This window comes from Camelus bactrianus, chromosome 15 (genome assembly GCF_048773025.1).
Source record: "Camelus bactrianus isolate YW-2024 breed Bactrian camel chromosome 15, ASM4877302v1, whole genome shotgun sequence".
NCBI lineage: Eukaryota > Metazoa > Chordata > Mammalia > Artiodactyla > Camelidae > Camelus > Camelus bactrianus.
The window spans coordinates 38,665,321-38,690,434 of NC_133553.1; the positions used below are offsets into that span (position 1 = coordinate 38,665,321).

The 25,114-nt window shown below is 45.0% G+C and overlaps 1 protein-coding gene across 5 annotated transcripts in view; it reads left to right on the top strand.

The window, feature by feature from the left end:
• Positions 1–25,114, top strand: part of CRIM1 (cysteine rich transmembrane BMP regulator 1) — a 187,042-nt gene that overhangs the window by 82,358 nt on the left and 79,570 nt on the right. For 4 of the 5 annotated variants that reach the window (XR_012511861.1, XM_074378719.1, XM_074378721.1 and 1 more), the window contains 2 exons: positions 641–761; positions 21,916–22,037. The exons of the other annotated variant lie outside the window; for it this stretch is intronic. Coding sequence is in view for 3 of the 4 variants with exons in the window: in XM_074378719.1 (XP_074234820.1) it covers positions 641–761; positions 21,916–22,037 (243 nt within the window). In the remaining variant the exon portion in view is untranslated. The remainder of the gene's footprint in view (positions 1–640; positions 762–21,915; positions 22,038–25,114) is intronic. 5 annotated transcript variants of the gene reach the window in all.

Here is a 25,114-nt window from a genome sequence, read left to right on the forward strand (position 1 = left end):
AGTCCCAATCTTTCTCCTTGCCAGCTCCCCACCATCCGTCCCTTGACTTTATAGCATGTGCTAAGTCATCCTTGACTATTTACTTGGCTTCTTGGCCACATTTGTTTTGTTGTCATGTCCCAGCTGTTTCTTGCTTTATATTATTTCTAACCTCCTCGTTCTCGTGGCTGCATTTCTAATGTGGTCTGTGAATGGGTCTGGACTGTAGTGATTTCCTCTTTGCAAGTTTCTAACAGCTGGTCAGTTGTTTGTTTTTTTTTTTTTTTTTTTTTTTGTTTTTTGTTTTTTGTTTTACCTGCCAGATAAAGGCACAAGCCAGTCAGTCAGTCCCTTGACCATCTCTTAAACTGTTCTATCAGAAACGCCTCTGGCTGAGCAGCACCATCCACACCCCCACCTTTGGTTTAACTCTCTGTATCTTCATCTTAACTCTTCAGTGTCCTGTCTTCTGCTTTTCTTGCACAGAAGATTTGGGTTATATTATAGCTCTCTCATGTTGACTGAAATGAAAATGCCAATGCTAAGACAGAGTTTCCAGGGAGCAAGGAAACTGCTAAAGTTTGTGAAGAGCCAGTGTTTCGTTTGAGGACTCAGAATGCAAGTAAACGTAGCAGTGAACAGTGCTCTGTTTGCCCCCCAGTTTTCAGCGTGGACTGCAGCACTGTGGAGTGCCCCTCCGTTCAGCAGGCCGTGTGTCCCCTGGACAGCTACGAGACTCAAGTCAGACTCACAGCGGACGGCTGCTGCACCCTGCCCACAAGGTCGGTCTGTCATCCATTTATCAAGTTTTCTCCTCTGTCGTGTGTGTTTGCATCACTGAAGGCACAGTTTCAAGCACACAGTTTGTATTCCCCAAGCATCAGGGAACCCTAGCACCCTCCTGTCTCTGTGGAGAAGTCACTGAACTGTTATCATTACTTGGTACTTCCACATGCATCGTGCCTCGGGTCAAAGCCAGGTGTCCTCAGGTTAAGTCTCTAATTCTTAGAGGTCCCTCAGGTCATGGTGCCTGTGCACTCTTGCGGGCTGGGAACCAAATGGGCAGATGTGCCCCTCCACATGTGGCCAGGGAGGCCGCAAGGTATCCATCCGTGATAGGCATGTCATTTGATCCTCCGCAGTGAACCTTACAGGTCCCTAACCATTGTGTCCAATGGGATGAAACCCTGCATGTGTCATAGATTCGCTCCCCAGGGATCCTTGACATTGGCAGTTGCACATCTACCCAGACCTATTACTTTCTGAGGCAACAAAGAGTTTAAATTCCTCTAGTGCTTTCTGGAGTAACAAACACATCTTCCTCTGGCTTGATGGAGGAAGAGCTGCTGTCATCTTAGTCTCAGTAGCAGGACATCCCCTTCATCCCCCTGGACCAGGCTTGCTCCAGAGCGCCAGGGTCCCCAGGTCCCATCCTCGGCAGTCTTCACAGCAGCACCGTGGAGCTGGCGCTTCAGCTTTGCTTGGGGAAAGACCGAGCTTGGAAGCACAGGATTTACTTTGTTTCCCCCGCTGAGATGCCCCCTTCCCCCACTGACCTCTTCCCTGCCAGGTCCTCTCCTCCATCTTTCCCAGATCGCAAAGTCATTATTTTGCCTAAGTCATCTCATTTCTTTCAACTTTTGCTCTACATTTAACATCCAGAGTTAAAATACTGCCTTCCTTATCTCCATTTCTAACCTCTGTCTCCCTCAGTCCCAGTCCCAGCACCAGGCATAGCATCCATGTTTGTTGCATGAGTAACTGTGATTATACAAATGGTTTGATAAGATAGGAATGTATATGGTCTGTAGTTGAGGTAAGTATCAGTTATTTGTGCATGATTGGAGCAGGCATCCAGAGTTTGTTCTGATAATTACTTTTTCCTTCTTCTCTTAAAACACATTAATTCTTTGGCATTTCCTAGCCTTCGTCCTGTCAGAAACCGTAGGGTTCCCTCAGACATATTTTACATGACTTGCCCTCTCCTTTCTGTTGTATCATAAAAGAGATGCAGAGATTTTTGTGGGGGTAACATATAGTGGTGCTGCACTTTCTTGTGACATGGTGATGTGCTAATTTACATGACGTTGCCTAGCAAGGGTTGAAGTATGATGGCACAAACATAAGGTTTTATTAGTCAGTAAAGGGAGGAAAGTGGAGCATTACTAACAGGGACAGATGTCCCTTCAAGGTCTTCATGAAAAGGAAGGTGGCACATGGTATTAGAGAACCTAATTAATCAAAACTAAGCCGGTTGTCAATTAACGAGACCGTTAGAGGGGGAAAGGGACAGTTTTCAATTCACCGTTACAAACGTAGTTAGCGCCATCTACATGGAGGAGGCACAGTAGGCTACTTTTTGAGTCACTCTATGGGGTTGAAATGGGTAGAAGCAACAGGAAGACGTATTTAATCTCAGTTTGAGGGAAAAGAAATTTCTCACAACTAATGATGCACAGTCATGAACGAGGCTGCTTCCTGAGATAAACTGAGCTCCCTGGAGCTGGAGAGACTTCTTTCCGTCTGGATGGCCACCTTCCAGGAATGCTCGGAAGAAACGTTACCCTGGAAAGGAGGTTCAAATAGACGCCTTCCGTTTTATCTCCAAGCTTCTGTGAGTCTTGTAAACATAAACCTTAGGGTGGTAATTATGGTGTTGACCTGATTCTGACTTTGGCATTCAGAACCAAGGAACGGTCAGTTAAAGGTGCCTCTAATGAAGAAATTAGAAACATGGAGAAGGAAGCCATTCAAAAATACCACAGTAAATTATTTGCAGGGAAGGGATAAGTTCTCACAGCTCTTTAGTTTCCTGTCTTTTAAATAGTCAGTAACCTTCCTCCCCTGCTGCCCTGTCTCCACATGCATCCTGTGTTCCCACCTGAACTAGCGCCCCTCCCCCACCCCCACCCCCAGTGATCTCAGGCTCTGGGCCCTTCCTTTCACTTGCAGTGGGCTCTTCACCGATTGCCTTTCCCTTCTACAAACTTCTCTCTCCGAACCACATTTCCTTCTCTTTGAAGTGTTTTTCAGACTTTAGCCTCTATCAGAGAAGACTTAGGTGTGTCTCCTCTGCTCCCTTGTAATTGAATTCCCATGTATGTCTTTTTCATAGCACTTTTCATAATACATGGAAATCATTGGTTGTTTTTTTGTTTTTGTTTCTGGTGAATCTCTCCTACTCCATGTGCTTCTCAAGGGAAGGGAGTGTTTTATAGCCTCTAGTACATGGAACAGGACTTGATGTAAAATGCTAACCTACATTAGTTGATGAATGAATGGATGGGTGGATGAATGAACAGGCCCACTATTAGCCATGATGACCAGTATGTTGAAGAATAAAAAAATTATCTTCCTGCCATTGGGTGGTCATACTACTCCTCGTCTCACTGTAAAACCTTTGCAGTTTCCCCCAACCCCCTTCTTTATGGCCAGTTCTTAGTGCTGCAGAAACCCTCCATTCCAAGCACTGGGCTCACCTCTCAAAGCATGAGAAGCCCTTGTCTCTCTGCTTCACCTTGTCTCATTTTGTTCCTCCTGCAGGACTCCCGCTTATTGTCCTGTTATCCACCAGGTCTTTGTGCTGCAGCCAACACCCATCTCACTAGGTACTCCCCACACATATTTCCATGGTGCCGATTAATCATATACTTCCTTGCACCGTTAAATAACTGTTACATGCATAAGATCTCGTCTCACCAACTAAAGGAAGTTTCTAGAGGTGATGAACTGTGTCTTCTTCCTTTTGCTCTGTGTATTCATTAATTCTGAATTAAGCTGAGTAAATGCAGAATATGCTCAGACTAGGACTTAACCTAGTTGAGCATATTAAATGGGTCCCCACTTATTAAGGAGCATGACAGACAGGTCATACTTTGACAAGAGAATAAAAACCCAATCCATCATGTAAAAATGGAAATAAAAAGAAGAGAGCCTACCGTGTAGTAACAGTGGTCGTATTTTAACATGGCTTTATCCTTGTGTGTGATTCATGTTAGAGGTTTCTCTTGAAGACCATGATCAGGTATAAAGAAGAGCGTTTAGAGCATGGAAAGCCCTGTTGTGACTGGCCTTTACCAGCATATATATAAAGAGCATTGTTAGGAGCTTACTGCCGTTTGAGATCAAAACCGATTATGTGGAGAATTCAGGGGGGAAAGCCTTTTCCAGTTCGGACAGAGTAAGGTGATGGATGGGAAACTTTAGCAGGAGAGGTTTGCCTTGGGTGGAAGTCAGAACCCCTTTTTGTAAGGATTTACTGTACTTGCATAGACTAGAAAAGGAGTTTGTAGACATCTCCCTCCTCACCTTAAAGAACAACCCCCCCCCTTCATTCCCATCCGAATGGAATAGCCATTCCCAGAGAGACTGTCACCCATTCAGGCCCCTCACTGCGCTGTTCTGGAGCCAGTGCTTGCTCACTTGGTGAATTTTCTTTTGAGTTGCCTGTTTTCAGTTTATTTATTCATACATTCATGGGACACAAACTGAGCTCTTCCAAGTGACGGACACTCTTCTCTAGGTGTTCTTACTGTGCATGGATGTCTCCCCCACTTCCATGGCTGACAGGTGCAGATGCCCCACCTCCTCTGCCCTTGCTGCGAATGGGCTGGTCCTCCTCTCCTTGCTGCGTCTCTGCTTTTTCTTAATGGCCTATCCTTCATTTTCTCCTCCTTTGCTGTCTTTTCTCCTGGACTTCATCCCATATAGACATCACTCATCTGTGTGATATAGTTTTTAACCATTTTTAATTCTTCCTTCCCTCCGCTTGGTTTAGGTCTCCAGCCACCCTGCCATTCTTTTCATCCTTTTCTCTTCTGTTGGCACTGGAATACATTGTGAGGCATAAGGCAGCTCATCCTGCCTTTCAGGAGATAATGAAAAGGAATGAGACTTGTGGCTCTGGGCCTAAACCGTGCACAATGACAAAAAGGAAGAATGGGCCTAGCCATGGGGCTCAGGACACCTGGCGGTCTTTACCCGGCCCTTGGTGCGTGTATGCATACCAGGGCCTCATGTGTAAGGAAACTTACAGCAGAGAGAGTTACATCAGGTGCATTATCAAATGATGACTTTGCAGGGAAGGAAAAACAGGAAAGTCTTTAAGTAACACATAGGTAGCAGGAACAAAGACAGCTTGACTTATAATGTGCCTTACTGTTTACAAAGCATTTTTCACTTTTGTTGCTCTCATTTTATTACCTTTCTGACTCCATGAGGAGCTTATAGATATAAAAACAGAGGTTGAGATAATAAGTGATTTGTGCAAAATCACAGATGTATTTTGATGTAAGGGTCAGAGCAGGTCTAAGTCTTCATCCCAGGTTCTTTGATTCAAAGCCCTGTATGCTCCATTGGAGGTTGATCTTCTTTTTTTTTTTAAAACAATGTTTTGTTTTTAAGTCCAGGAAATATATCAACGTATATATATGGATTTATATCTCACCATCCTATTTACTTATTTCAGCATAGGACATATTAACACAATATACATATGTTTCAATTACTCATTGCTGAGTAACAAGCCACCCCCAAATGCAGTTGCTTAAAACAACAAAGATTTATTATTTCTCATGTGTCAATGTGTTAACTGGGTGGTTCTTCTGTAGTCGGCTGGCTGGTCGTCTGGGGCTGGATGGTTTAAGGTGGCATCACTCCCACGTCTGGGAACTTGGCTGGAGGGGCCTGTTGCCCCTGTGAGGCCCTTCATCCTGGCTCCTTCACGTGATGGCAGAAGTGAGGGAGGAAGTTGCAAAGCCTTAAAGGAGACCCAAGAGCTTGGAATTCACATAACCTGACCTCCACCACATCCTGTGGGGCAGAGCAGTTCACAGGGTGAGCCCTGGTTCAAAGGGTGAGGAGCAGATTCCACCTCTTGACAGGAGAAGCTGCAAAGAATTTGTGATTGTTTTTGATCCACTGTAACATACATGAAACCAAAATAGGTGCCCTTTAGATATCCTTTTCTGATTGTGGAGAGTTGGTGGAGTGCTGCAGCCATGTGACCTTTTTTCCAAAGACTAGTGTCCTTCTGGCCCTGGGACGGGGTGGTCCACCTCTCCCTCAGCAGCCCCCTTCCTGCTTCTCTCTTCACATGCCAGTCAGCTGTTCACCTGGGACTGGGCACGTGACTTAGGAGCCTCTGAGCACCACCTTTACTTTAAGCATCATTTAGCCCACCATTATTTTTAACTCCTCTCCGTCCGCATGTTGCGACTACCTAGTTTAACTTGCATTTCTCTCATCACACAACAGGGAGGGCTATTTTTGAATGCTGCAAGATGTGCCTGGTAAAACCAGGTCAATTTTAAAAATGAATACACACACAAAACTTTCAGATATGTACACGGTCATTTCCCTCTGTAACAGTTGATGACGGAATGGTCGTCTGAGAGAAGTGGACCCACCAGCTGCGGGGAGAGTAGATCCGTTGGGCTGTGCATCCTGTGTTCTCCTGCATGGGCCAGCGTAAGCTCTTTCTCAAGAACATAGAGCTCCCAGATCAGGTTTTTTTTTTGTTTTTTTTGTTTTTGTTTTTGTTTTTTTCCCTCTGTATTCCTCCTTGTTCGCTAGCCCCAGTGTATGTGTTTAACTTCACAGAGTTTTTCCTTTGCCTCCATAACTTTTCACCAGGCTTTTCAGATACAGGTTTACAGGGGAGAAATTAACTGGTTAAAAAGTCTAAAAAGTAATACTTCTCCGCTGTATTCCCTTTCACTGTAAGTCAAATGAGTTTTCCAGTACCCTTATGCCTTTTGGTTTGTTATATAACTATTACATTTTTATTAAGAAGATGAATGAATGTAATACGTTATTGACAGTCACCCATTCTAAATTTATTTTAATGAGATTTGTCCCAAACTTTTTGTTCTGAAACATTCTGTTACCAACTTCTGTCTATAAATATACATTCCTTAATAGTTATTGAGAAAAATCCAATCCAGTTATTTTGAGGTAGAAATAAATTAAGTCATTGTTTATAATGTTCAAAAACTTAAAATAGGGTTTCTCTTGGGTTCTGTGCAGTTTATCTAGCCAGGTTCCCAAGCTCTCCTGGCTCCAGCCTCTCTCTGACTAAAGGGTCTGATTCTCTTCCAGAACCTATATCCGGTACATTTATATCTCTTACTTTCTGAGACTCTATCCTGAAAAATCCTCTTTCATTTTTAAATCAAGATTTGGAATTATTTTCAACTTTTTTTTTCCTTTGTCCAAAGTAATTAAGAATTTTAGATTATCTGTTGGCTGAAATGTTGACTAATACGTGACGTTGGTTTTCACTAAAAAATTTAATAGATTATCTTGAGCACATTAGAGTCCAAATTCAGTTCCACTGAAAATACACCTGAGCCTGAGTCCCAGCGCTCCCCCCACAGGAGGCAGGTTGCATGATTTTCCCATTTCAGGAAGGGTCCTGCCTGCTGAGTGGCAGATCCAGGCTTTGTGAGCACAAATCGCTGGGTAGCACCATCTGCCTGTGGCCCTGAGCTCACTCCCCACCAGCCCTGTCCCCGCCTCACCACTCAGGAGACCTGACGTTCCATGTCCTACACTTCCCTTTGTATTGTAGCCTGTGAGCAAACGTGTACGTGTGAGTAAGCTGTGCAGTGGCTAGAGAGTACTCCTCCACACGTCACCTGGTGCTGTGCAGAAAGAGCCAGGGCTTGGATGCTGAGTGCTAGAATCCAGTCTCACTTCCGTGAGGTTCTGGACAAGCCTCTCACATCATTAGGGTCTGTTTTCTCACCTGAGAGAGAAGGAGGGGAGGAGGGACTTGATGGTCTCAAAAGTAACTTCTGTCTTTAAATTCTTTGACTTTTCCCAGTGCCTTTGGTGGTAGTGGTGGTTGAGGGGGACCCAATCTGCTGGCGATAGGAGACTCCTGGGAAAGAAGGGAGGAGGAAAATTTTAGAAAGTCCCAGGACTCAGAAGATAATGGGAGAGATACGTGGTTTGAATCTGATAGGAAGTGGATAAAGTCCAAAAGAAGTAAGAAAAGAATTACGATTACTTTTTAAAAATCATTTTCTTTTTTTAAAAAAGCATAGGAAAGGCAAAATGAAATAGACAAGTTACTAGTCTGATGAAATTATTAGACTAATCATTTGGATAATCAGAACAGGTTGAATTGTGAAAGTTGAGTGGTAATCCAACAAAATAGACTGCATGTTGGTTACTGGCTAGTTGAATATTGCTAGTTCCATTTTTTTTTAACATCTATAAATAGATAGCCTCTTATATAGCCGGAGTGGAGACTGGCCAAAGGCTGAATCCATAAGATAAGGATTTGCTCTATTAAACTGCTTTCTAACAGAATGTGGATCTCTCTCCTGTCAGCCCTCCTTGCTGGGTGTGTGGTGGTGGGGGGGTGTAGCATCCTCATACCCCTGCACACGCACCGGCACGAACTCCCATCAGCCTGTCCATGGCTGCTGGCTGGCTCCCATGTTTGTACCTGTTTGTCCCCAGCTGTTGCTACCTCACTTTCCTTAAGGTAAAGTCTGTCTTTGTCTCTCTGCCCTGCCACTCCTCTTTATCCAGCTTCTCCATATTTTTATTGTCTTTTTCTTTATTTCACACTACATGCACACACATATATACAGAGCATTATATTTGTGGAAGAGTTTTAGATTCTCTGTTCCTGACTTTATGGTTGGACCATCTTTGCCATGTCTATTAAAATTAAAAAGAGGTCTGCTCAATTAAGTTCCTTTTTCCTTGTTTGAGCCTCAGTTTTATTTCTGTCTCATAAGACATTAACCTTAGAAGACAGTTTCCCGCTCAAACCCTGTCATGTCATAACAACTCCAAACACTAACACCAGGAAGGGAAATAAGATAAAAGGAAGGATGCCCAGCCCCACTGTATCAGAAAGATACATCAGATATACAGCCTATGACCAGAACAAAGGTCATGAATTTTCTTTTCTTTTACTACAACATCTAGATAGTCATACCCCACTGTTTCCGGTTGCAGATTCTTGGATGCTTAGTTCGTATTCCTGCATTCTGATTTCTTTGTGCTCTCAAGAAAATTTGTCCTGTTGGTGCTATGTTGTATTACGATAATAGAGTCTTAGCAGATGGTGGCACACTGTTTCTTTTGACTAGATGTAGATATTTAGAAAAGAAACTTTCTGGGGTTTCAGAATTTACAGCCTGAAATCGACTCATCCCAGATGAAGCCAGCAGAATGAAATCTTTGGCAATTTGTCCCTTCCCATCAGAAGCACTTGAGTTAAATCAAAGTTAATCTAATCACAAAGCTACAGTGAATGAAAACAAGGTGCAGATTTGAAAATGCTCAGTTAAATGCCCAAGAATCATTGAGAACCTCATGGAAGACAGAGAACACTGGGCTTCGGTGATGATTATAAGACAGGGCCCAGGCTTGAAGGAACCCAGCAGCTTACATTTATCACCTCTGCTGGTCTCAGAAAAGTTTCAGACCTTTTGAAGATAATATGAAGGGAAAATACACACACACATAGTAATCTGCCTTCCAGAAAGAATCAGTCCATAGACTGGCTTTCTACCAAATAATGAAAACTGTGTTTAAAAAAAAGCGATATAGGTAATAGGCAGACTTTAAATCCAAACTAAGAGATCAGAGACCTCAAAATGCACACGCACACACAGAATCACCGATGGTGGTTTTTTCATATACCTCCATATTTGCCTGTAGTTTCAAAGCTTGGAATCTGCAGGTCCCATCTTACAGAGAAGTCCCACCTCACGCCTCTGCTCCATTAACGTCTGCCTCTTTTGAGTAGTAGTTTTGAAGTGACGGTGTCAAGAATCCTTTAACTTCCTCTTTGCTGCTGTCCTTACGCTTGGGTGGTTCCACTTTCCAGAGCTCCCCAGTCAAGTCTTGTCTCCAGAGCATCAGCCCATCTTTCTGCTGGTTGACACCTTTAGGGGAGGGTGTTGGGGGGCCGGAGTGGTGGGTGGGTGGGTTACACAAGGGTCAGGAATACAGAGGACAGGTAGGACTGTCATCACAGGGCACATCAGCCCAAGCAGACGTGTGTCAGAGGCAGACACTTCGAGGGGGTGGCTTGGAATGGCAGGTTCTTCTCAAAGCTCAGGGAACCTCCCCCCATCCGTTCTTCTCTGAGACAGTATTAAGTTCTGTAGATCATCAGATAACATTTGTTGTAGACCCCTGTACTCTCAGCATTGTGCTTGGTGATTAACTTGCTTGTGTCATGCTTACTCCAGCTAACCAGTGGAAATTGTCCCTGAATATGCATTTTCAAAAGGAATTTGTCAAATTAAGAGCCTTATAATTAATTATCACGTCCATCTGTTCCCAAGACATTCTCTTGAAAAAGATGGCACTTAATAAAAGTTTTGGGGTTTTTTTTCCTCTAAGATTAGTATATTAGTAGACAAATTTCTCTAATTCAGTTCACTTTTCAGTTGTTTCCCTTTAATTTGAATAATTTATCCAGATCCTTGTGGGGAATAAATAAAATTAAATTATACAATATGTAAAATATGCATTAGCCTAGCGCACATTTAAAACATTCCTGACTCTTGACGTGCTATCATGGTAGCATCTTCTGTTTTTTAAACACATGCAGAAAAAATTTGGAAACATATTTGAAGCCCTTCTTTCTCAACTAAGAAAAGAACATCTATTCTGTTGCCCTCTGTCACAGTAATTTTTGGCCCCAAAGAGCAAGTCAACTCATAACTAAAAAAGCCAGAGTCTATATTAAACTCTGATGTTTTTAAAACAAAATAATTATAGGAATTCCATGTTATTATTGGACTTAACCCCAGAATGAAGAAAATATGCTTTCCTAGAAGTAAAGCCTTTGCCCGTTGGAGATAAACTATCTCCCTAATAGTTTAATTTGTCAATAATTTGCTTCAGATGCGTAAGCCCTACACTTCCTGTACTAGTGCCTTAAGCCTTTTGTGTCTCACCATGCATTTGACCAGTGTCTCGTCTTATTTTATATTTGTTTTAGTCCTGAAACAACTCAAGGGTCTCACTCAGGGGCTTTCAGTTTGATCTGAGTGAGCCTGACCGTCACCAGACAATAAATACATGGCCCTCTGACTCTCCCTCAAAGAAGGTAACTCAGCCGAGTTCCACAAGACTTTCAGTAAAGTTGGAAAGCGGAATCCAAAGCATGGATAATATTGACCCTCAGGGCTTTCCCCACCCACCCTCGTTTGGTATCATCATCATCATCATCATGACCCAGCCAAACGGAAGAATAGCTCCAGTCAGTTCTGCAAAAATGTTTTGTAAAGTTATTTACATAACTAATGAGAAAATCTAAAATGTTAAAACCCTACCTCTTCTGAAAATGCTAAAAGCAACCCCAAATTTTGTGGGCTATATTTTACTCTTCCTTTGCACCCTTACGTTGGATGGAAGTGATACATCATTGTGTAGAGACAGTTTGCGGAGAGTTCAAGGTTGTATTTGCCGAGTAGACATCTAACTGCTTGACTGCACCCCTGAAGGTGGATACAGCTGGTTTCTCTTGGACTTGATGCTCAGGTAGTCTGTTGTGAATGTATTACACAGACAAGTGCATTTTAAATGATCCTTTCCTGATTTTGCCTTTGTCTGTATGTCTTGACTCCTGCGGTAAGATGAAGGAGTACTCTGATCTCCAGTCTACTGTAGCATAGATTCTTGGAGATGCTTATGACACGTCTTGAGACATTAGAGTGTGTACCTTTTTGAAGACAGAGATGCACCTTATAGATCTCTCTCTTATCAGTGTCTAGCATAGGTGAATACTCAGTACATGCTTTTAGTTAAATTTGTAGAAAGTTAATCTGTGGCAAGCCCTAGCATCAGAATCCCATAGTGGTTGTGGTCTGCTTAGAGAACAGATATTTGAGTATTTATCCCGTGCAAGGCACTATGCTAACCTTGTAGGAATAAGACACAGACACCGACATCAAAGAGCTTAGAGTCTAAAGGGAAGACAGACATGTAGAAATCATTGCACTTTAAAGTGCCGTGTGCTTTAGAAGTAGAAGTATGCCAAAAACAGTAAGCTCACAGAGCAAAGAAATACTGGTTTGATTTGGAAAACTGTTGGATTTGACTTTTGAACTGAGTCTTTAAGAATGAGTCAGAGTTCACCAGATGGAGAGAGGGGAAAGGGCATTCTAGGCTATTGTGGTCACTGATTTTTAAACTGTTAACGTGTCTTGCAACTTAACATAGTAGCAGTAATCCCACCTATCTTTATGATTCAAGAAAAATGGAATTTATGACAGAGTTGGTTTTCTTCCTCAGATAACCACCCTTGTGCAAGACTACATCACTTGTTAAAGATATTCATGACTTTCCTATTGCTTTCAGTTAAAGATACTTCTTAGTATGGTACACGAGGACCGTTACTACCCAGCTCTGGACTACCTCACTCGCCATGTCTCTTGCAAGTCCCCTCACAATATCCCCCAGTCCCCATCCCAACACGTAATATGCTCCTGGTGGCTGAACAATTGGCTCCAGCCAAAACACACTATATTCTGTGAATGTGAGTAGATGCTTCCCTCTTCCTGGAAGGTCTTTCCCTCCAGCCCCGCTTCCTCATGGTTGATGGACACTTCACATCTGTGCCCACTCACATCCCCCTGCTCACACGTATACACCCAGCGTCAGCTCTTCATCTTGTGTCTAGAGTCAGAGAAAGCATCATGGAAGAATGGCCCTTAGGGATGAGTGGAGGTCTGTTAGACACATGAGGGACTTCAGTGTTGAAGATGTAGAATAAATACTGCCAGGAAGGTGCTCCCCCCAACCCCCCCAGCCATCATTGGTTTGAATCACAGTTTGCAGTTGGCAGCCCCTTGGGGCTGAATTTGACCCCAAGGCATGTTTTCTTTGATTTGCCTTTTTTTTTTTTTTTTTTTGCATCTTTCAGTTAGTCATCAACATTTAAAAACTGAGACGCTTTACATAAAAACCTGGCTCCTCTTGAACAATTGGAAGGTATAGCAACGTTGACTGTGTGATTCTGCATGGAGTAATAGGGAATGCCCCCTCAGAGGGCACAGACCCTCTGGGGTTGTCTATAGTATCCCGCTATGCTTTGAATGAACAGTCTGGTTTGCTGTCTCTGGGTTTAACTAACTTCGGTTGGTGTCGAGGAACATGATATGGTGGGGAGGTTAAAGGGACAGGAAATGCAAAGGCCTCGTGGAGAGTGGTGGCTCAGGTAAAACGCTGTTGGTTTGACGCTCTGTTATTAAGGATGTACAATCAGGATGAGGCCCAGGCTGAGAATGGGGAAAGGTTTGGGAGCAGATTTCTTAGGGATGAGGAGTCAGTGCGGTGGGAGCCTGAGCACAGAGAAACTGGAAGGAAAGATGAAACACTGTGCTCAGCCAGTAGGATCTTTGAGATTTGAAGGAACTATGGCTGTTGGAGTAAGTGACTGCAGTGGAGGGGGCAGCAAGGGTCACTGGTTCCAAAACATCAAGTGAGGTCAGGGTGTTGAAAATGCTTCCTGGACGTAGACATGGATGCCTTCCAGATTATAATGATATAAAATAGCTAACAGGTGTTGAGTGCTTCTGTGCTCCAGGCACTGTCTTGGGGACTTTTCATGTATAAACTGATACATATAGCAGTCCCATGAGATATGGGCACCTTAATCATCCCCATCCTACATGTGGTACAAGTGAAGCTCAGAGAGACGATGTAATGCCCAAGGTCACCGAGCCTCTAAGTGGCCAGCACTGAAACCCAAGACTGCCGGATGTCAGAGTGCTTTCTCTGAACCTCCACTCCCGTAGGAAATGGGCAGGAGACAGAGCCACAGAGAGGGAGGGCTGGCACGAGAGAGGAAAGCCATAGCCTGGGGCTAGCCTGTGGTCAACTTGGAGAACGCAGGCCTCCCTTCCAGCCCAGGTGAAGAGTGGGTGTGGGGAAGTTCACGGCCTCATTGTAGGGAAACAGCGTTTTCGGGTGAGCCAGGTAAGGGTGAGAGCAGATATGAGTGGTGCACTTTGTGATGTGTTAAGATGCTGAGAGAGTAAGGGCGAGGGATGGCAGAGAGGTGGGCGTGGAAGGAGGAGCCCCTGGGAGGCGGAGCGGTTCTCTGTGGGGATGCGTGTGCCCTTGAGGACGGGAGACCAGAGGACCTTGTACTTTGCACTGATGACAAGAATGAGAGGTCTGGGAATCGGCAGCCGATGGGGATCCAGTGGACACATGCTCAGAGCCAGCGGTTTCAGCGCCACAGGTGGCTCCGAGGACCTGAAGGAGCGTTAGCAGCCCAGGCAGCGGAGATTTGTCCAGATTTTCAGATAGGAGGTTCAGTCCTGATGTCACTGGCTGTTTGTTCCTCACGGGCTCCAGGGAGAAGACAGAATAGTCCACAACCCATTGTGTTCTCATTTGTGATTATATAGACCCAACACCTCACTAAACCAGACTTCCTAAGTGGAGGGCCAGGATCCGTGTGCCCCAGCCCCACCCAGCTGGGCGCCTGCTGCACGCACCCACTCGGCAGATGGTGACAGGATCATTGCGTGTCCACCAGCAAGCAGATCCACGTTCCAGAGCATCCGTTCCTCATGAAGTCAGCGAGGCCAGCTCTGAAATGGGAACGCCTGATGCTGCTCTCTTAACGCTTACCCTCCCCACCAGACCCCCTCCTCCTCCTTCCCAGAGGGCAGCGTGCTGTTCCCCCTCTTTCCCGCTTTTCCTTCCTGGTTCTCCGTGCATCTCCCTCCTGCCCCGTCTCTGCAGCTGTCCTGCCCACCATGGGAGCACATGCCAGTGTCTCCCAGGCCTGGGCAGGTGAAGGCAGAGAGCCCTCATGTCCTGGGACGTGGTTGTTATCAGATTGCTGGGCCGAACTGAGTTTGGTTCAGGATGCCTGCTGGCCCCCTGCTCTCACGTTCCCACAGGGGCACGGGCCCTGGGGATGCTTTCCAGCTGTGTGCGCCCCTGGCTCCCCTGCTGCAGGAGGGAGTCTCTGGGGAGCTTCCCCAGATTTTATAGTTAGAGAAAAGCTTATTTTGGTCTAACCATCTCATCATCTGTCTTCTTTAAGCAGCCCCGGGAGGTAACGTGTGTGAAGTGCCGTTGCCTTCCTCTCACCTCCTTACTGTGGGGCTTCATTCTGGGAGATAACTTAATGATCTTCTAGGAGCCTTGTGGGCTCACAGCTTCTGTTGTCCTACAAACTGTACTTCTTTCCTCTACTTTGTACTTTGGGATAGGTTTCCTGAGCCACAGGCCAGCCTTGAGGAGTAAGCCTCTGCCATCTGCCCCTTGAGGAAGCCAGGAAGGGAGCTCTGATGACTGCTTCATTAAGGCCTCCAGTGGACTTGATGATTATTACTAATACTGTGTACTAGGAGATGCAGGGGAATATTTCACTTGGGTGCCCTCAGTTTACACCGTTCCTGAACTGGAGAATGTCCGTCAGTTGCTCCCTGCAGGAAAAAGCAAAACAGAACAACAACAACCAGAAACACAGAGTAATTTCCTTGTTGTCTCTGAAGGGAAAGTGGTGTCTGGTTGTAAAGGTAGCAGCTCACCATGAAAAGAAGAGGGGGGAGGCTTCTGGAAGGAGGTATGTGACCCTCAGAGCTGGGCCATGCACGTGTCTAAGCGCTGTCAGGGTGGTGGAAATGCAAGAGACAGATCTTGCATGATTAGCTTGAGAAAGGGAGAAGGAGGGCTTGTTACTTAGTGAGTAGTAAATCTTAGGGCAAGAAACATGATGATCCCAAGAGAGTTCTGTAGGGAGGAGTGCTATTTTCCATCAGGATAGTTGGACCTTCAAATGGGAAACTCATTTCTTTTTTGATATTTTATTTGCAGTCTTTTTTTTTTTTAACTTATACATTCCTGGAAAGAAGTAAGAAATGTAATCAGTGGAAAGATAGTACATCAAATTTAATTAAAGTTGAAAGTACTTTTTGTAGAATAGGAATATGTTTTATGTGTCATTATGACTTCCGTTCCTGGCAGTTATTTCATTATTACACCGTGTGTGGAATCCTAGTAGTACTCATGCTTTGCCCTTTTAATTCAGCATTTATTCTTATGTCCTGTTTAAAGGGAGTAGTCTCTCCCACCTAAGCTGAGTAGTTTTTGATTTATAGACAGTGATTCTCCCCTTTTGAGGACTCAACACTCAGTTCGGATGTGGAATAAGTTCTGGATTGGGAGACGTGTTTGCAGGGGTTACTTTCCCTCGGGGACAGGGGCAGGGATAAGGATCTGCTTGGGGAAGGTGAGTCTGATCCTCTGCTGGTTTGCTGAGTGGTGGTGGGAGTGGCCAGGAGGACTCCTCTCCCCAGGGCAACTTCTAAGTCCCTGTGGTTTAGCAGCCTTTACCAGTTCTCTAGCCATTCTGGTGAAACAAACTCTTGAGTCTCCAGTTTAATTAGGAAGACATGCCTGGTGATAGGGAGACACCAGCCTCAGGCATGGTGCCCTGCATTTCCCCTCCAAGAAAAAAAACCATCAGAGACAAGGCATCCTGAGCTGGGCCTGAGGGTTGAGGTGCGCGGTAAGGTGGAGGAGGCAGGAGGTGAGTGTGGGAGGGTGGATTGTGACGTGCTCCGAGGACAGTGCAGACAAGGAGGAGCCGGAGAAGGGGCTGAGATGGGATGAGACTCACAGAGGTGGGAATGGAAATGGCAGTAATGGAATCGTGGGATTTTATAGTTAGAGGAAAGCTTATTTTGGTCTAACCATCTCATCTCTGTTTTATGGATGAGAACTGAGCATCCCAGAGCTAGTCATCCATTTTCTGATGGATGATGGTGTTGGATCGTAAACAAAGTTATTGTTTTCTTGACTCTACATGTCTCTTGCTCATAGGCAGCTGTATTTAGGCAGGAAGGAGTCTTTGTAAATGATGGAAAGCAAGTGCTCCTGATCAAAATGTGCTGCTAATTAAAATGATAAAACTGCTTTTATGTGGCTTTTTCCAATGGGAAGTGCGAATTAAATTGCAGTGACTGAGGCACTGCACTGTAAGGAGCAAGTTGCTCAGAAGGTGGGTCCCAGATCCCCTCCAGTGGAGTCTCCTGGAGAGCCCTGCCCCAAACTTGCAGGGTCCTTGAGGGTCCTTGCGGGTGGCACCCTGGAATCTGCATTCCAGACAAATTCCATAGTCTTTCCCTTCGTGCACCAATTTTGAAAAGGATTGCACCTGTTAGCTCTAAGCCTAAAATTTATAAAAATAAAAACTAAAAACAATGCATGGTCTAATCTCTGACTTACTAGCCATGAAAAAAAATGTTTATTCCATATTACTGTTTGGATGCCTTTATATCATCTTTTCATTTACCTATGGACATACCCCCTGCACTAGGGGAGTTCACAGGAAAAAGAGTAGGATTTTGATTTCGTAGGATGAGCAGATACACTCCAGGGGTTTGGTATTCCTGTGTATGATTGGAGATCAGAAGAGAGAGAGTTAATCCTGATTGCTTTTTTGATCAGAAAAGGCCTTGTAGGGTGGGGAGCCTGAAGGCTGTGTGGTATTCGCCAGGGGCAAAGGAGAGGCAGGGATCTGAGGCTGAGGGACCTGCTGCACCGGCACCAGCTGGTAAGAGTGGGGGCTTCAGCCCTCATCACTCACGTGCTGAGCAAATGAGGCGCCAGTAGAATGTGGGAGCTGAACGATAAGCAGAGGCTAGACTTGGGGCACCTTGTCAGGTGTGCTGGGATTCTGGCCTCTGGCCCTCCCGGGCCTGCCTGTGTAGACCAGTAAGCGAACGACAGGAAGGGAAAGCCCAAGTGTGCGCTGCCTCTCAGCCCGTGGAGCGAGCCGGCACGGGGCTCCCAAGGAGGGGAGTGCCCTCTAGGGGCTCAGATGATATCTGAATGCTGTTCGTCATTGTACTCAGGCGCCTGCATGCCCACTGAGCTGAAGGCATTACGCACTGAAGAGAGGAAGAGACAGCTTAACCGACCTAGCTGGCTGCAGCTATGATTGCATTATGCACAAATTTATTAATGTGGTACCTTGATGGATCGTTATCTTAATTGTCAGGATAACATGAGAGGCTTGATTTTTTTTTCCCCTGGCGTATTGCAAACAGAAGTTGCTTCTTGTTTGAAGTTAAAAGCCGTCAGCCCATGTACTGTATGATTTTGTTTATATGAACTGACCAAAATAGGTAGACCCATAGAGACAGGACATAAATTGTTCCCGGGGCTGGAGGAGGAGAAATGGGGAGTATAGGCTTGCTTTTTGAGGTGATGAAAATGTTCTAAAATTTGGCAGTGGTGAGGGTAGTGCAACCCTGCAAGTGTAAAAACCAGTGAACTGTATATGCTTTAAAAGGATGAGTTTTACAGTGTGTGAATTGTATCTCACTAAAGCTGCTACTTATTTTCTTAAAAAAAGCCCTCAGCACTTCTGCTCCAGGTGTCCAAAGAGAAGTGTGGTATTCGGGGTGTCAGAGAGGAGCTGTTATTATTTCATGTTGGTCTGGAAAGACAGATGGTATCTAGACAGACAGCTGGAGACGAGGGATGGATAAGGAACATTCAGGAGGGAGTAGGGTGAGCCGTGCAAAGACAGCAAGGGGAGGGCTCGTGAGGAGAATAGAAGGCGACTGTGGCATACGGAGAATGAAGAGAAGTACTGCGAGATAGAGTTTGGGAAAAGATGTGTGGGCCTGAGAGTGTTGAATGTTTGGCTGGGAAGTTGATCAGTTAAACGAAGAGTAATTAATTGAAGCTTTACAGCTGCAGAAGCAGAGAGACTGAGCCATAGGACGGGTGTGGCAGGGATGGAGAGGGACACGTAGGTGAGGGGAGACAAGGTAGGAACCTGAAAATCGGGGGAGGGGGTCCTGGAACTGAAGGGTGAGTGTTGACGTCAGCTAAATCTCTTTCTCATAGATTCGTTCTCTTTCCTCAGCCACTGACCCACGTGTTTCCCCAGTTCCCTCACTTGCTCTTTATCCAGGCCTGGGGGTAGAGGGTTAGAGGAAGACTGGGGAAAGGGCACAAAAAGAGTAAGAAGGAAGAGAAAAGGTGGTGAGGACAGGATTCAGTTTGCATGTTTCAGTGGCTCTGTAATTCAGTGTTTCCTCTCCATGACTCAGTACAGGACCAGCCCCTTGTAGTGGAAAATACAAGACTGGAACCTTATTTGAGTTCAGGTCAGTTGATTAGGCTGCGGCCTATTCCCATCTGTAAAAAGGAAGACTGCCTCTGGTGTCGGTAAACCAGAGCATCTAGACGAATCTTATTATAGCATTTTTTAAAGTTACCTTAGACTCAATATAATTTGTAGGCATAGTAAATTTCCTTGGCCAATAAGGAAATTTCCTTAGCAAATAAGAGTCCTGATGAGGCCCCCATGTGTTAGAGGATGTGTGGACTAATCTGTCAAAAGATAACTCACATGTTGAATGTGTTGAACTCTATGAAATGGCTATCTGACTTTTTGATCTAAAGTTTTAAAAAATGGTAGTTTCGTAAAGTTTCAACCTGATAGATACTTCCTGATAGTTGTCTGTGTGAGCCCGACTTTAACCTTTTCTGGCTCCTTCTTTATTAAAGTGCTAATGGTCTTTAACACCTGCTTGTCTCAGATTTGGGGACTCTGAGAGAAGTCAAGAAGGTGGCAGGAGGTAGGAGGGGCTTCCAAGGGCCTGGTAGAGAAGGGAAAAGGAGCCGGGAGCAGGCCACCCAGCCAAAGTGGGGGCATCTGAATCCTTGGGTCTTTAATATGCAGTCATTCTGGATTAGAAATAAAAATTTCAACATGAAGGGTTTTCCTTTCCTAAGTGGGTTACTACGCAGTTTTGTGCAGTTTTAGATCTTCTGCAACATATTGGAAACAATGTATACAGGTCTCTAGGAAAACTAGAGAGGCACTTAAATTTCGGAAAATAGGCCAACCATAAAAGGGAGAAAAAAAGACCCAGGGCGAACCTAGTTATGGTTTTCAGGTTGGTGTGATCTGACGGCCCAGCAGAAAGCCTGGCGCGCGAGTGCATGTGCGTGTTCGGTGGGGTCTCGGAGGGGTTGAAGGGCGTCTGACGAGGTATTTGTTGGTTGATCGTATTCTCCCTGGTTTTTAAATGAAAGTGATTTACTAGGACACATCAGTGGGAAAGAAGGTGAATCCCAGAGATGTGGGGGAAAGGTTAGTGAGCCATTCTTGTAGGGTGCTGGGATCAGGGCGGAAACCTCTCTGTGCTCCGGCCCCATGCGTCTGTGAACTCTGCCGAGTTCAAGTTGTGCAGAGTGTCAAATGCAATAAATGTAAACGGCATAAAACGGCATACTGCTCCTGTGATGTCACAGGGGTGTGATCGTCTGCCTAAAATGACAGTGGCTAGGCACTGAAAAATGAAAGACTGTGGGGTAACTTTACCGGGGGCTGATAGCTCACTTCAGATTTACCCAGCCGTAGAAGGTGATTGTCCTGTAGGAGTACTGATTATGAATTGAGCGCTCCCAGGTTTGCTCACGCAGAACAGCCAGACATTTAGTTTAAACCATAGTCAGAATCACAGCAAATCCTTCATTATCTAACACCCTCTTCTCCACTATAATCTACATATAACCATCTCGCCACATGGAAGAAGCCTGAGAGGGGTCGTTCATACCTTTCTGATGGTCTTTGGTGCAAATTTTAACTTAATTCATTTTGTTTTTAGTTCTACAGTAAAGTATAAATGTAATTAAACCTCTGAGCCTGATTATTGAAGTACTTGTGGACTGTAAGCATATTTTAATTTATGAAAGATCTGAAGAACAATAGAACAAAACCATCAAATAAGGAGAAGGGGGAAAAACAGAATTAATGAATTAATGAATTAATAGTTCTTCCCTGCTGGGAATGTGACCTTCCCCTGATCATGACCCGTCAGGTACATAAATACCCACATGCTTCCGGTAAGGATGTCTCTCTTTAGGATGCCTTCCTTTCACTCCTGTCAACATGGGAACTCCCTTAGTCGTCCTCTGCACCCTCTGACCCACACTTCCATCCCCAGGGGAGTCCTAGGGCAGAGTCTAGCTGCCCTTTCCTCATATTACATTTACATCCTGACACTGCTGCCCTGAGCTGCTCATTTCCTGCCTCCTGTTTCATTGTAGCACATCAGCAGCAAGCAGCTGACAACATCTTTTTCTCCTCTTATTGTCACCCGCCTCTTCTTTTCCCATGGTCAGGCGAGTTTCCCAGCAGAGTTGAAGTTAAGGCTGAGAGCCGGCAGAGATACTTGACATTCGTGCATGTAGAGAGAAATGCTCACATGCAGCTTGGAAGAGCCAAAACATTCAGACTTTCAGTTTCCAGATAGCTTTACAAAGTCCACTTACTGAAGCCTGTGCCCTCTATTCATAAAAGGTTCCTCAATCTTCCATCAGAATCTCTCTCTTTTCTTATACACAGTCATAAGTTAATCAGTGTGACTCCAGATGAGGTTGCTCATAGACACAGTCACACTGACACACACGCTCACAAGCTGAAAGCTAAGAACCTAGCAGTTGAAAGAAGAGTCAGAAAATTTTTTGAGAAACATCTAAAGGTCAACAGCAACAAAGCAGCAACATAAAATCACTTAACGCAGGAGCATCCATCTCAGCCCGTGCAAGCGTCCCTGACGTCTGGAGTAACAGGATAATGTATGCATGTAAAGATGGCCCTGACTCATCAAGAAGATGTTTGTTATGCTCAATACCAGTCTGGTTAAGTAAGAAATGAAGTCATGCATTTTAGGAATATTTCTGTCAAAATGGTTAATGATAAAAATCTGGAAGTGTACTAAGGAGCTGAGTCCTAATTACTGGGAATGCCAATTGAGTTAGACCCTGTTCCCCAGTGACACCAGATAAACGGGACAGTGTCACAGAGAGGGGTAGTTGTTTGCCACGGCCCCTTTGTTTGTGGTCTCCCCACTTCTATGTTGCTGTTTATTCATGGGGTTTTCCCTCCCTTTTCTTTGGTTTCAGATGCGAGTGTCTCTCTGGCTTATGTGGTTTCCCCGTGTGTGAGGTGGGATCCACTCCCCGCATAGTCTCTCGTGGAGATGGGACACCTGGAAAGTGCTGTGATGTCTTTGAATGTGTTAATGGTACGTGGGGTTTCTCTTGTTCTCAGAGAGTGTACATTTGTGCAGAAGGAGGAGGAGGAGGGGAGGGTTCAATCTAGCTGCTTCTGCCTTTTAAGAGGCAGAGAACATACTCAGGGACTTGATGAAACTCAGAAAGAATATTTGCTGAAGATCCCACCATGCAGTGGAAAAAGTGAGGAAGGGAGTTAACATTCCCTCCGTTAGAAAGAGCATTTGGAACTGGAATCACAGATGGCGTGCAGCCGTCACATTATGCTGCGTTTCAGTAGTTTAGAAATTTTAGGATTGCACGGAAAGGATCATGCAAAATGTGGTCGCATTCCTCCTGTCACTCAAGCCCTCGTCCCATTGCTGTCAAAGGTCGTCTGTGTAACTAATGCCACGTTGGAGTGACCACAATTTGAAATAGAAAAAACGCTGTTCCTCTAGTTGAGCATTTTCCTGCTTAAGGAAACCATCTCTGGCCAGTGCTTGGTCAGTAGTAGTGGCCTGGTTGGAGCTGGAACCTTGTGGACCAGAAAAATGATTCTTCAGTCGTAAAATTCCTTCAGATAAACTCTACCACTCCCCTGTTTACCTCTCAGGAGAGGGTTTGGTGTGTGGTGACATGGCGTTTATTGAATTCAGATGCTAGAAGGGAGGAAAACCTAAAACATAGACTCAAAAACCCTCCACTAGAATTTTCAGAAGAAAAACAAAGAATAAATGCAAGCGAGATGTCAGTCATTTTAGAGAGCATCGTTTAGTCCACACCTAGACACACAAGGAAAATGAATATGGATTTGGGTAAATACAATAAAATGACATACAGAAACGTCCGTGTTAACTACAGCCTGTAAGAAATTGGAGTTCAGAAGGTTTTCTGCCCGCCCCTCCCCCGCAAGAGCAGGTTCTATTGAAGTCGAGCCCTGTTTCACTGAGTCCCGTAGTTCCTAGTCCAGTGGCTGCATGGTTTGTTTTGTTTTGCTTTGAAGAAACACTTCACTGTGGCTCTGTGGTTAAGAGAGGACTTAGGCCGGAACGAATGACTGCTGCCGTTTGAGAATTAGTTCCTCACTTCCTAGCTGTGTGACTTTGGGATCCCTTGGTCTCCCTGGGCCCGGGGTCCACATCTGTCAAATGGAGTGAATAACAGTAAATTAAATGAGGTTTTATGTGTGAGGCACTTGAAATTGTGCCTCAAGAGCAAATAGTCTTTATTATGTCGTGTGCCCACCTGCTGTTCACATCCAGAGACTCTGTTCTGGACGCTGCGGAGGGATAGAGAAGGGGAGGGGAGCTTTCTGACTCACAGACCTTTGTACCTACAAGCACGCAGGGAGAGGTGCGGGAAGGGTTCCAGGTGCAAAAATCTCTTCTCAGTGCTGCTCCCCACCCATGTTAACCACCAGCTAACAGCCACATGGATCTTGTTCCTCTGGTCTTGCTGCGGTTTAATGGATTGTAGGTGATATTCTGTGAATATTTAACTCATACCACTGGAGACAGAAATAGTGCTCCTAGTCCTGGGCTCCCAGCATCTCAGACGTGCTTCCTTCCAGGACTCCGCACTCTGCATGTCTCTGTCTCATGCTAGACTCTGACTGATGAGAGAATAGGGAATCTAACCTTGTTATGTTAGCACCTTATCTGCCTCCCAGAGGACACCCAGGTTCTGGTGGGTGGGTGGGCCAGTGAGTGGTCTGATTCAGATCATCTTAGTTCCCTTCAGAGTAGCTGTCAGTTACCTGCCTGGGGAAGGGCTGCTTTGTGGGAGTGCTCCATCGCTTCCCGCCCCACACTTTCCTGTCCCCTGGAAATACCACCTCTGCTAATACAGTTCACCGTTGTATCCTCTGGGTGAGGAAGAGAAGTCTGCCTTTCTTCCTTCCTTGCTCCTTGGTTATAGAGACCCACGTGTCATGCCTTTCTCATCAGGACATTAATTACCTTGACATCTTGCTCCCGTGGGATGCGGTTTGGGCAGCTGATAACTGCCCCCACCTCGGTGGCCTTGGGTGAGGCTCCAGGGCCTGTCTCTGCTTAGAGCCTCACTTTTTACAGAGCCCCAACTTGGGGAACAAGACTTGCCATCTGCTGTGAGAAAAGCGTGGAGACGACGAAGTAGTCACAGGATTTCTGGTGTTTGCCTCTTTCTGGCTACTGTAAATTTTTGGGGTGATCTTTGCTTTATTTCTTGTCCTGCTCTGGTGTCTCTAGAATGTTATTCAGTTGTAGATGAGACTAGAAAACTGTAATACTGTGAAGATTCATAATCCCACAGAATTATGTTCATGGCTGTTCTGTCTCAAAGTCTGTATTTTACTTCTTTTGGCAAATGCATACACACGCACCTCCCCTCCACACACTTACATACATATCCATATATGAGTGTGTGTTTGTTTACTTATTTGGCACTCAGTGCCCTGGGAAGATCTTACTGTTGTCATAAGGTCACCATTAGAGGATATTACATGTCAAAGTTTCATTATCATTGCTCGAAAAAGTGGAGGTCTGTTACACATACAGATCTCTCTATATAATACACATTATATAATACAATGTATTGTGTGTGTGTGTATATATATGTGTGTGTGTGTATGTATTTAAAACCTTGCTTATCCACAGAGGCTTTGAGGCAACTTTACACTGAGACCAGATACAATAACATAGGGGTAAAATATTAATGAGAAAAGAGAATCAGGATCATAAACTTATATGTAAAAGTTGAAGATGAAAAGCAAAAAGAAAGTGCCCGCAGCTATGCAGGCTGAAGCGTCTGTCTGTGTAATTGCTGGAGTTAAATGTCAAGTTAGGGCCCCAGTGTCCCGGCCATCAAAGTGAAACGGGGAGATAGAATCAGACCCACAATTCTTACTTTTAGAGACCAGAAGCCTGCTGGGCAGGGCAGCACTCTCCTCACATGGAAACTTGAAAAGAGCATTGGATGACACAGTTGACCTTGTCCTCAGTTGCTTTCATCCCTCCCATGCAGAAACAGGTTTCCTCTGGCTGCTCTTCTCAACAAAGAGCAAAAGCAAACTATTAAAATGTACCTCAGAGAGAGCAGTTCTCAGCGGTGAGTTGGACACAGCTGG